The 13,136-nt window shown below is 40.8% G+C and overlaps 1 protein-coding gene and 1 pseudogene across 4 annotated transcripts in view; one reads left to right on the top strand and one right to left on the bottom strand.

Annotated features, from left to right (window-relative positions):
- OS9 (OS9 endoplasmic reticulum lectin) overlaps positions 1 to 12,790 on the bottom strand; it is a 28,722-nt gene extending 15,932 nt beyond the window's left edge. For all 4 annotated transcript variants that reach the window (XM_090273506.1, XM_090273508.1, XM_090273507.1 and 1 more), the window contains exons 1-5: positions 12,587 to 12,790; positions 11,989 to 12,165; positions 11,081 to 11,144; positions 10,874 to 10,950; positions 10,597 to 10,695 (exon numbers count right to left, since the gene is read on the bottom strand). In XM_090273506.1, coding sequence (XP_090129632.1) covers positions 10,597 to 10,695; positions 10,874 to 10,950; positions 11,081 to 11,144; positions 11,989 to 12,165; positions 12,587 to 12,748 — 579 coding nt within the window. In that variant the 5' untranslated portion in view covers positions 12,749 to 12,790. The remainder of the gene's footprint in view (positions 1 to 10,596; positions 10,696 to 10,873; positions 10,951 to 11,080; positions 11,145 to 11,988; positions 12,166 to 12,586) is intronic.
- LOC150012023 (large ribosomal subunit protein eL32 pseudogene) lies at positions 5,915 to 6,322 on the top strand (annotated as a pseudogene).
- Positions 12,791 to 13,136: the final 346 nt, after the last annotated feature.

The following is a 13,136-nucleotide window of genomic DNA, read 5'->3' as shown; positions in this document are numbered from 1 at the left end:
TTAGACAGGTATTTCCTTTATTATTCCTTACACCATACAGTTATGATTTATACAGTTATATGTGTTGCAGTATATTTCACAATAATTTTTGTAAATGTGATTAGAAAAAAATGGTCACAACATCAAGGTATAAGAGGACTAGTTTACCATGAAGATATCACAATTCTGAAATTATATGCACCTAAGTCTCAAAATACATAAAGAAAAAAATTAACAGAACTGCTAAATCTACCATTATAGTAAAACCATTATAGTGAAAATTTTAAGACATCCCTTTCAAAATTGATTGGGCAACTGGATAAAAATTAGTAAAAAGTTTGAAACAAACTTCAAACAAGTAATTAGAGAGAATACATGCTTTCAAGCACATCCAGACCCTTTTCTAAAGTTCACCACAAAGAAAGTTTCAACAAGCCCTTACTGGTGTGACTCAGGGGGTTGGGCGCTGTCCTGAGAAACCAAAAGGTCACCGATTAGATTCCTGATTGGATTCCCAGTCAGGGGACATGCTTTGGTTGCAGGACAGGTCCCCAGTTGGGGCATGTGCAAAAGACAACAGATGGATATATTTCTCAGACTGATGTTTCTCTCCCTCTTTTTCTCCCTCCCTTCCTCTCTCTCTATAAATAAATTTAAAATCTTAAAAACTAAAGTTTCAACAATCACGAAAAGAATCATTGAAACAATGATATAAAATTAGAAATCAATAGCAATCATATAAAAATGAGAAATAAAGCATGTTTAGAAACATAATAAGCATAATTCTAAATAAGTTCTGAAGCAAAGTACAAATCATAATGAAAACAGAAACACCACGTATCAAAACTTGAGGGATGTAGCCTCAGGGTCCTCAGAGTGAAGTGGGTGAGTAGGAAAGGAGAATGTGAGAGAAGCATCCCACACTAGAAGTTAGAAGAATAGTTGTAACTCCTATTGACACAAAGTGATAATCTGTCTATTATACAAAGAGCTCTTATAAACTGAGAAGAAAAAAGATCAACAACCCATTAGGAATATGAGCAAAGAATTTAGATGGTTGAAAGAAAAGAGGAAAAAGAGACCAACAGCTCTTAAATAAGAATAAGATTATATATCTCTTCCTAAGAGAAATGCAGGTTAAAATCATACTGGGAAATCATTCTCTATCTGATGTTTATCTTGTGATTGGCCAAAATCCAAAATACACTAGGTTGGCATAGCTGCAGGGAAACTGACATTCTCTTACGTTGCAGTGTAAATTAACGGTACATATAAAAATGACACAAATCTACTTTTAGGAATTTAAAAAAGTTAAATCAACCTAAACGTCCATCAACAGGGAATTGTTTAGACAAATGATGGGACAGGCTTATAAGGGAATAATAGCAACTATAAAAAAAAATGAGGAGGTGCCCTAATCGGGTACCTTACTTGGTTAGAGCATTGTCCTTATATGCTAAAGTTGCAGGTTCGATCCCTGGTCAGAGCACATACAAGAAGCAACCAATGAATACATAAATAGGAGAACAACAAAATGTTTTCTTTTCTCCCTCCTTACCTCTCTTTCTCTTAAAAAAAAAAAAATGAGGAGGCTTTTAATATATTGCTTGGAAAGCGCTCAAAAATATATTCATTAAAAAGTATGAGTATATAAAAAAAAGCTAACAATGATTACCTTTTTTTTTTTTTTCACACAAAAAAAGAATTTTTATTTGGTTAGTTTAATTTTTCAGCAAGAACCTCAAAATGCAATCAATCCTTATTGGTTTTAGAGTATATTATAACATAGATAATAATAACCTAGAAATGTTTTTATTTATTAAAGATTCAACAACTGTTGATGATTACCTTTTTTATGGGGATGGGAACAGGTTGATGAAGGAAAGGTGTGTTAAAGATTTTTTTCTGCATACTTTTTTATTTATTTTTACTTTTATTTTGAAAAAGATTTTATTTATTTATTTTTAGAGAGAGAGGAAGGGAGGGAGAAAAAGGGAGACAGACCCTGAGTTGCCCTCTTGCATGTCTCTCTAAGGGGGCACCTGGCCTGCAACCCAGGCATGTGTCCTGACTGGGAATCGAATCAGCGACCTTTCAGTTTCTTGGGACAGTGCCCAATCCACTGAGCCACACCAGCCAGAGCCCTGCATACTTTTAAAAAGCATTTCTATATTTGAGTTATGAAAATGCAGCAACTATTCAAAAAATTAAAAGATAAATTAATGAAATAGTAAATGAACAATAGGGAGGATGAACAAAGTCAAAAGGTGGCTTTTGGAGTAATAAAATAAGACAAATCTCTAGCAAGACAGATCAAAAACAAAGAGAAAAGGCAGTCAATATTAGGAACTAAAAAGAGGATCTATCTTCACAAACAGATTATGAAAAAGTAAGAAAACTATAATTTTATGACTAATATATTTGAAAATGTAGACAACTAAACGATAGCCTATGAAATTATTATTTATTAATGTTTCATACATAGTAAACCTAAAAAAATCTTACAATTATTTTAAGTATGACACCAAAAGCACAGGCAATAAAAGAAAAAAACAAATTAGACTTCATGATAACTGAAAACTTTTGTGCATAGAGAATACTATCAAGAGAATGAAAAAGCAACCCACAGAATGAGAACAGAAAAAAATATTTGCAAATCATATACCTGATAACAGACTAATGTCCAGAATGCATAAAGAACTCCTACAACTCAACAACAGAAAATAAATATCCCCATCCAAAAATGAGCAAAGGATTTGAGTAGATATTTCACCACAGAAGATATGCAAATGGCCAATAAGCACATGAAAAGATGCTCAGCATCCTTAGTCATTAGGGAAATACAAATCAAAACTACAATAAGATTCCACTTCATACCCATTAGGATGGTCACTATTTAAAACAAGAAAGAAAAATAACAAGTGTTGGAGGGCGTGTGGAGAAGTTGGAATCCTTGTGCATTACTATGTAAATGCATAATAATGTAAAATAGTGCAGGCATGGTAGAAAAGTTTGGCAATTCCTCAAAAAGCTAAACCTATAATCACCATGAGGTATGCTCCACTCCATTCTTTTACCCAAAAGAATAGAAAACAAGGACTCAAACAGATACTTGTACACAGTGTTCATTGCAGCATTATTCACAATAACCAAAAGGTGAAAACACCAGAGTGGCTACTTATTCATCAATAAATGAAAAGGCAAACAAAATGTGGTATATGAGGTCTGTCCAGAAAAAGTCCAACCATAGTTAATACAATGAATGGTTTGCGCAACATGGATGTAGTAACCTGGCAGCCAAGGAGAGTGGACTAGAATGTGCACATGAACAATGACAACTTCACTGTACTAGTCAGTGGTGGCAGATGCCACAAATGAGCATGTGTACCGTGTGGCTGTCACATTCAAAATGACTGAGTAGAGCAATGAATCAGCATCACATTTTGTGTTAAGCTTGAACATTCCTCCATGGAAACTATTTGGATGATTCAGAAGGCCGCAGCTATGGGCAACTGGTGATTGGCAGCTTCATCATGACAACATGCCTGCTTGTGCATCACGTCTCACGCAGTTTTTTCGCAAAACATCAAACCACCCACGTGTCTCAGCCCCTCTATAGCCCAGATTTGGCACCCTGCGACTTCTGGCTTTCCCAAAACTAAAATTAATTTTGCAAGGGAAGACATTTCAGACCATCGATGAGATTCAGGAAAATAAGACAGGGCAGCTGATGGTGACTGGGAGAACTGTGTGAGGTCCCAAGGTGCCTGCTTTGAAGGGGACTGAGGCATCATTGCCCTACGTACAATGTTTCTTGTATCTTGTATCTTCTTCAATAAATATCTCTATTTTTCATATTACATGACTGGATACTTTATGGACAGGCCTCATATATACACAGTGAAATATTATTAAATATTTCATGAAAGGAATATGCCATAAAAAGGAATAAAATTCTGACATATGCTACAAACAGACAAACCTTGAAAACATTATGCTAAGGGAAATAAGTCAGACACAAGAGGTCTAACATTGAATAATTTTCCCTTACATGAGGTATCTAGAGCAGGCAAGTTCATAGAGAAAGGAAGTAGAACAGACACTGGGAGAAGAGGGACATGGAAAGTTACTGATGAATGAGAACAGAGTTTCTGTTTGGGATGATGAAAAGTTCTGGAAGTATTGGTAATGATTTTACAACATTGCTAACACACTTAATACCACTGAAATGTACACTTAAAAACTGTTAAAATGGTAACTTTTATGTTATGTACATTTCACCGTAACTTAAAAAATAATAATGCCTATATGGAAAAAAAAGACAATGAAAAAAATGGGCAGTGCACCAGATTCACCAATAAAATATGTACTCCCTGTAACCCAGTGACTCTACTTCTAAGCATTTCCCCAGGGAAACTCTTAAAACATTCACAATAAAACCTGCATGACAAGGCTGTGTGTGAGAGCATTAGTTTGAAAGCCAGCTATTTCTCAATAGAGGAAAGGTTAAATAGACAATGAAACAATGCAGTTATTACAATAACTGAATTGTTATTTCTCTGTTATCCCACAGAATGGCAAAAACCCTGATTAGTGAAAAAGCAAGTTTCTAACACTGATGTATAAATTTAAAACACAAAACAATACATATTGTCTATGATATGTGTAACAGTAATACAAGTACAAAGCAAGGAGGGAGATGGTTGTGGTTGTTCCTGGAGTGGAGGGAGAGGGAAGAAATGAGAGGCTGGGTTTTAACTTTATCATTAGTGTTTTATTCCTTTATTTAAAAAAACTAGAGATCTGAAGCAAATGTGGTGAAATGTTAATATCTGTTTAGCTTGGCAGTGGATTTATGGGTCTCTATGACATTTTCTTTATGTTTGAAATGTTTAATAATGAAAAATTAAAAAGGAAAAGAAGTCCTAGATCTCTCTGAAATTTTACATAACATAAGAACTGAAATAGGGATCCAAATTTATTTAGTTCCAGAAGACTAACCAATGTTCCCAAACCCCAGGAAAACTGTACTTTTCCCAAACCCTATGCACACTGTTCCTACTGAGGCATCAGGAAGCTAGAACTTCACCATGCCTGCCCTGGAGTCAGGGATTTACTCACTCACACAAGCAAGGAACTTAAGTGGTCTGTCAGAATATGAGAACTAAAAAGGAGAAGCAACTAGGCAGGAACGCCCCCAACTTTGTGTCACTAAAACCTCCAGACTCCCCAGCAAATATACCACCTTTCATTCTAGTTACAACCCAAGAGCTCCCCTCCTCAGGGTAAGTACTATCCTGTGTTCCGCATACCAGTCCTGCTCACGTTCTCTGCTTCTTTCTCCGGTACCTCAATCTCTCCTTCTTTCTACTAGGTGCACCCAACAGCATTTAGACATGCTCCTATCTTGACTGCAAATTGGTACAGCCACTATGGAAAACAGCATAGAGGTTCCTCAAAAACTAAAAACAGAACTACCTGATGACCCAGCAACTCCATTTCTGGTTATATATCCAAATAAATAAAAAACACTAACTCAAAAAGATACATACACTCCTATGTTCATTGCAGTGTTATTTACAATAGCCAAGATACAGGAGAAACCTAAGTGTTTACGGACAGATGAATGCATAAAGAAGATGTGGTACATATATACAATGGACTATTAATCAGCCATAAAAAGAATGAAATCCTACCATTGGCGACCACATGGATGGATCTAGAGGGTATTGTGCTAAGTGACCTAGGTCAGACAAAGACAGATACCACTAATATGTGGAATCTAAAACAAACAAACAAAATAAAAACAGATTCATAGATGCAGAGGAACAAACTAATGGTGGCCAGATGGGAGGGGTTTGTAGGGATAGGGGAAAAAGGTGAAAGGATTAAGAAGAACAAAGTGGTGGGTGGCAGCCATCTCCTCCTCAGCACCATGGCTGCCCTCAGACCCCTCGTGAAACACAAGATTAGCAGAAAGAGGGCCAAGAAGTTCATCTGGCACCAGTCAGACCAATATGTCAAAATTAAGTATAACTGATGGAAACCCAGAGGCAATGACAATAGGGTGCACAGAAGATTCAAGAGCCAGATCTTGATGCCTAACATTGGTTATGGGAGCAACAAGAAAACAAAGCATATGCTGCCCAGTGGCTTTTGGAAGTTCCTGGTCCATAATGTCAAGGAGCTTGAAGTGCTGCTGATGTGCAACAAATCTCACTGTACTGAGACTGCTCACAGTATCTCCTCAAAGAGCCGCAAAGCCATTGTGGACACAGTGGCCCAGCTGGCCATCAGAGTCACCAATCCCAATGCCAGGCTGCACAGAGAAGAAAATGAATAGACAGATTGTGTGCACATTGTATTCATGTTAATAAAACCATAAAATTCTGCTAAAAAAAAAATAGAAGTACAAATTGGCAGTTACAAAATGGTTCCAGGCATATAAAGTATAGCATAGGGAACACAGTCTATAATATTGCAATAACTATGTGTGGTGCCAGGTGGGTACTAGACTTATCAGGGGGATCACTTTGTAAGTTATAAAATGTCTAACCACTATTCTGTAAAAAATAAAAATAAAAACATACCCCCATCTTAAAACACAAAACAACAAAGTAGCAGCCTCCCCACAGCTCCTCTCACCAGGGCTCACCTTTCCCTCTCCTTCGCACCCAGACTTTCCCCCTTTTGTCAACACCTCATCTTCACCACCCCACTGAACCGCTCTAGCAACAGCCACCAATGACCTATGTTACTAAGTCCAACAAAAGGACTGGTCAGGGATGATAAGGAGTAGAGGACTTAGCAATTTTCATTTGGTTCTCATGCCTACCTTCCAAATATTTTTTTTCTATGTGCATGCTTTGCTTTCAATAAAAGAATAACTCCCATGATCATGATCATGCAGTTTTTAATTCTCCTTTTCCTTGAAAGTTCAGATGTAGCCAGCATCATGGACCAGTCTCTCCTTGAGACATGTTCTTTCTGGGTTCCATGTCACCAGTCTCCTTTCTGACCCACTCTTCTTGGCAGAGCCCTATTCTGCCCCCACTTTCTATGACAGCTCCAAGTTATGTCCCACTTTCCTCACTATATACTGTCTCTTTATGGGGGTGGGTGGGTTCATCTATACCATGACTCCAGTCATAACCAGTATGTTGATGACTCCCAGCCCTCCAAGTTCAATAGAGATCACTCTCCTGAGTTCCAAATGAGAGATGCAACAGCCTCCTCAGATGTCTCTATTTGGATGCCTGCAGGCACTAACATCAATCCTGTTCAAAACCAAAATCATTTTCCTTCACCAAACATACTCCTCTTCCCATTATATCCATCTCAGTAACAGGAACCACCATCTAACCAATTACTCAAGCCAGCAACCTGGGAGTTTTACTCTGTTAATTTCATGCCCCAAATCTCTCCAAAAATTCACATTTCTTTACCCTGAGGCCACCTTGTTTTCTCACCTGGATTGCTACAACTACCTCCTAACTGGTTTCCCAACCATTTTCTGTACCCCAGCCAGAGTGAGCCTTCAAAACCAAAACTGAGTATGTCATTATCATGCTTAACATACTTCATTGGCTCCGCCCATTTCTCAGATTGTCCAAACTCCTCAACATAGCTAGTTTCATGACCTGTGACTTCTCTTCTCTAAACAACTGCCCTGCTCCCCTCCCACAACCCCACATACCCCCTTCCCACAATGCTCTCCAGTTGCTGTGAATAGCTCTCAAGTCCTGGGATAGGCCATCCTCTCGTCTCCTCATCCTTCAATCATCAATCCCAAGGTTATTTTCTTCCAGAGGCCTCTCCTTTACCTAGACTCAGTTAGTTCCTTCATTTTATGTTCCCCTATGATATGTACTTCACCTGTCAGAGTATTTATCCTGCTTGTCATGGCTGTTTATTTAATATCTACCTCCAGAGAGCAGGACTTGTCTCTCAGTCATCATTTTATTCCCAGTTTCTATTATAGTGCTTGTCATGGGGCATTATGTTCAACAGAAATTAGAAAAATGCAGTCTTTGCCCTCAGTTCTTGGCCTACTGAAGTTACAAAGAAATAAAGAAATAATGAGAATACATGAAGTGCTACACTGGATTACATATGTGGATGCTTCTGAGCCGCCATGGTCTGAATGTTTGTGTCCCTCCACAAACATTAGGACTTCCTATGTTGAAATCCTAACGCCCGAAGTGATATTAGGAGGTGGGGCCTTGAGGAGGTGATTAGATCATGAGAACAGAGCCCTCATGAATGGCATTAGTGTTCTTATAAGAATCCCCCCAGAGCCCACTAACCCTTTCTACCGCATGAGAATACAAGAAGTCTGTGAGCTGGAAGAGGACCCTCACCTGACCATGCTAGCACCCTGATCTCCAAATTCCAGCTTCCAGAACTGTGAGAAATAAATTTCTGTTGTTTTTATGCCACCCAGCCTGTGGTATTTTGTTATAGCAGCCCAAACAGACTAAGACATGGATACACTTCTATGTGGATGTATGTATATGAAGCACTGAAGGAACACAACTAACTTTCTGTGTTAGTCAAGAAAGGTCACATAGAATAGGTGACATTTGAATTGGCTTATCATTCATTCCTTTCATTCAATGAATAATTTCTGGGCACCTACTCGGTGCTAGACACTGATTCACACACGAAGATACATCAGAACATAAGACAGACATTGTCTCTGCCTCCCTGGAGCTTATTCTAGTGGGACTAATAGACAGAGAGAGAGATTAAACTCAAACAAAGAAGATAATTTTAGGAAATGATACATGCTTTGATGAGTATAAAACACTGAAGGTGTTTACCAGGATGGGGGTAGAAGGGTGAGCATGTGTGTGCGCACACGTGTGTCTATGTGCCTATGTCAGTCTCCCTGTGGAAGTGTCACAGTGGTATGTAATTTGAATGAGACGATGAAGGCAGGCATTCACATATGTGTGGGAAGATAGCTCTAAGCAGAGGGAATAATGAGATCCACTGGTTCAAGGACAGAGAAAAAGGCCAGTGGGACAGAAACACAATGAGTATTTTTATCTCCAGGCCAGGCCTCATCCCTGAACTTCAGAATATCAGAGTTCTACTGGATATTATCACTGGGATGTCTAATAGGCATCTTGGCCTTCATATGCACACCACCAACCTAGTTTTCTCCTCCAAATGTGCTTCTTCCCACTTTACTAAGTGACAATTTCATTCTTCCAGTTGCTTAAGCTAAAAACCCTGGAGTCATATTTGACTGCACCCCACATCCAATCTATCAACAAATCTTATTGGCTCTACCTTCAAAATACATTCAGAGCCCGACTGTGTTCCACCCCTTTTACTGCTACCACGTTGGTCTTGGTTGAACTATTTGGAATTCACCCTTTAAATAAAGCAGAATCATTGAAGGTTTTCCAGCCTGGGCAGAGAAGTGACACATGTTTATAGTGGTGTGTTTGGTTGAGCTCACTGCAGTTCATAAGAGCCCCCTGGGAAATTTTCAGGAATGTTGCAAGACAGTTGGCATTATGGTGATAGCATGAATTTAGCCATGGTGGGAATATTTAAACAAAGAATACTGGTAAGCATTATAAATCAGCGCTCCCCTCTTCACCTCCTTTACCCTACACCCTGGTAATCTGGCTGTTCAACATTTATCAGCACACAATTGCTTGTGCAAATCTGTATTACAGAAACGTAATTCTTGTATCATGTGGCTCTCCGCAGGTGTGTTAATGAATACACATTAAAATCGCCTACGGAACTTTTCCCATGACACATCTGCCTGCCTGCCTGAACTCACTAAGGACCACTAGATCTAGAACATTTGTTAGGATGCTGTTGGCAGTAAGGCAGGTGAGAGATGGAGGTATCAAGCGTAGGAAGAAGAGGAGAGTTGTGAGAGAAATCTGGAATAGAATGAATGGGCTTTGGTATTTACTCTGAGAGAACTAAATTCCTTTCCCTCGTATCACTCTGTTTGTAATCAGGCTCATTTCTGTGATTCTTTTGTCAACATCTGTCTTCCTCTCTAAACTATGCATTTCTTGAGGGCAGGGGCTGCATGTTTGCCCACCACTGTATCCCTAGAGCAGAGCCCACTACCTACACCAGCATAACCTCACTGAAGAGTTGTTAAATGAAGAAAGGAAGACAGAGAAGGAGAAAGAACAGTCAACAGTGACACTTGGGATTTGGAGGGGATTTGAGAAATGTTGACTAGAAGTGTTTCTGAATCTCTAGGCAATTACATAGAGCTGGTAGCTGGAAATACGAGTCTTAACCATTTGAGTGCCATGCGTAATTAGAAATTTGGATCAACATGAGAAAAAATTATATCAGTATATAACCTGAGGTACAAAAAAAGAGAACAAAACATAAAATACGAATTATTCCATTGTTACTTACATTTATAGCCATCAAAAAAAGAGTCGCTGGGAGCGACACTGGCACTTTTGGGAAAATTTGTCAGCATAGCTCACAGCGATGTTGGCACTCAAAGGGTTAAACTTAGCATTTAGGGTCTGAGAGAGACCCACTTGACTTTAACCTTGCCCTCTTCCATTAGGATCTGAATTGTCACCAAGGAAGTACCAACTTCCCTCTTTCAAGACTCACCCGAACTTCAGCCTCCCGTGGCCTTCCATTGAGGTCGCACTTTGATCCATTGCCATAGGTCTGGCTATGGTAGCGTTTCAGGCGATGCTGCTTGGAGGCCTGGGGGGAAGGAGGGCAGACAACAGGCAGGAGAGATGGGGCATAAGAAAGAGAGCAAGGGGGAAGAAAGGCCATCAGGTCCCAAGAAACATGCAGCTAATCCTGACCCTCCCTTCCTGTCAGGACTCTTGGTCTGCAGTCAGCAACCCTTTCTCTCCCAATCCCACACTCCTGTCACCTTGGCTGTTTCATCATCCCAGTCGAAGGCCGATTGGTAGTAGCCAAGATAGAGGACTTCACCTTTGATCTCTGAATCTGCAAAAGAAACCACAATGAATCACAATTATTCCCTTCTAAGAGGACTAGAAGAGAAGGGGACTGGGGAGGCAGGTCACCTTCCATGACAGGTTGCTGAGGGCTTAGGAAAAATGTAGGCGTGAGTCACCTTCCATGTGGTACTGCTGGATGTAGCGTCCATAACAGAATTCATATGTCCACCAGTCCTTGGTCTGACAATAAGAAGAAAAAAAGAAAATTCATGGAGATGGAGTGAAGATGTCTCTTCTTAGAAGCAGAATCTCTCCTGGCTCTAGGACACATAACTTCTCATCTACTTCTCATCTCCCTCTGCTTCCACACTCAATTCACCTGATTCTCAGAGAGGGGAGAGGGCTGTTTTACTCTAACTTAGATACCGCTAAAGTCTGTTTTCCACATGTGAGTTTTCTATGCCTCCCTTTTAAAAGATTTTTAAATTCTTTTTTGGTCTCCATAAAGGTAAGAAATCATGGTATTCTTGAAGTGTTCAGACCAGGGAAACATAAAATATAAAATGAACTACTACATCACTTCTTGTGCTACTCTAGTCACTGGGGATACAGCTATGAACAAGATAAATTCTCTGATCTCATGGACTTATTCTAGCACTGGGACTCAGACCAAAAATAAACAAATGGATGATTCAGTTAATGAGAAGACTTCAGATCATGAAAAGTGCCATATTGAAAACAAAATAGGATATTGGGGCAGAGTGATAGGGGCAGTGTGTATCTCCCAGGAAGGCATCTCTAGGGGAGTGCCCCTCTTACCCCATACTGACCACCTTTAGTCACCTCAATCTTGGCTTAACCCTTACTCTGAAATCTATCCTAACTCTCCTCTGCATTCAGCAAAGTGTCATCAGTGGTTGCAAGATTCTTTGCTTCTTTCCCGTCTGTACCACATGTCTACTCCTCCAATGGCCTTCTTAACTCTGACAGATCCTCCCCATCCCACCTTACTAACTGACAGCCTGGCTCTCAGACAGACAGTTAGTTACCAAGCCCTCATTTCACCCATCCCAGTTCCCTTCACCTTCAGCAGGCAAGGAGCATCTTTCATTGGGCTCAACAAATCAGGGATCCCAGGCCCTTGGTAAGCAGGTGTCTCCTCCTCCCTTTCACGCTGGAAGTGAATGGCTCCAGCTGGCAGGCGACATTCATAGCGCTGCTTGTACTTAGAGGAGACAATCACCACGTCCGAAGCTTGGCTCTGGGAAAGAAGGGAGGGAGAGTCAGAGGACAGGGAGGCAAAGAGAGGCTGGGTCAGGAAGAACAATGAGATCCCTCTTCAAATCCTGGGGAAAAGCCCAGACAAGACAGAATGAGCCATAAGTCCTTCAGCTGTGTTTGGCGCGTGAGTGGAGAGGGCACTATCACTTCTCCACGGGGACGAAGTCTGAGGGTGTTTCGATCAGGAACTAGGACCAAAGCTGACAGAGGAAAACCCCGCCCTTCCATTCCTTGGCCCTAAGGGAATGGGACTCAGTCTGCGATCCTCGGGAGACTTCGGAAAACTCCTACCTATTCATCCCGATTCTCCTTAGGCTCCCACAGCAGATTCCACAGCTGCCTTTCTTCTACTTTTCTCCTTTCCCTTGCCCAGGACCCTCGCCCGCTCTACGCCTCCTCACCTGCCCTCCCATGACAGGCAACGGAAGGATCTCGATCCCATAACGCATCTCACTCAGCTCCTCCAGGTTCAGGCTCCCGACACCGCCAGTCAGACTTGCAGGTAACAGAAGCCCCAAAAACAGAAGCCCCAACAGCCTGAACAGCAGCAGTTCTGCGGCCATCTTTCGCTCCCCTTCTTATCCAGAACTCCTTCCGCCCTAAACCTGGCAGCGGCCTCACCACGTCTATTAACATCTCACAGTTTCATTGGTTAGATTTTCTGTCCCTCTCAAGTATCCTGGTCCCATTTGTAAACGTGGCTCCAAAGCCCACGGGGAGGTAGATCTTAACGATTAGCAAAACCACTCGCTACGCGTGATTGGTCCTGGACTCCAACCAATCACCGACGAGATCAGACTACCTCCCATCCTTTCCCAGTTCCTGAGAGGCGCGGTCTTTGCCCTGGGCCCTTGGAAGCAGTTTTATTCTGTTCTCGCACAGCTGTCACCCACATCTCTTCTTACTACTTTTTAGTCGTTTCGTGCATTGTATCTGGCCCCCGCCAGGCGG

The sequence above is a fragment of the Furipterus horrens genome, unplaced genomic scaffold (assembly GCF_987537825.1).
Source record: "Furipterus horrens unplaced genomic scaffold, mFurHor1.1.pri manual_scaffold_4, whole genome shotgun sequence".
Taxonomy (NCBI): domain Eukaryota; kingdom Metazoa; phylum Chordata; class Mammalia; order Chiroptera; family Furipteridae; genus Furipterus; species Furipterus horrens.
Note: the sequence above shows the minus strand (reverse complement) of the source record. Positions and strands in the feature narration are given on the sequence as shown.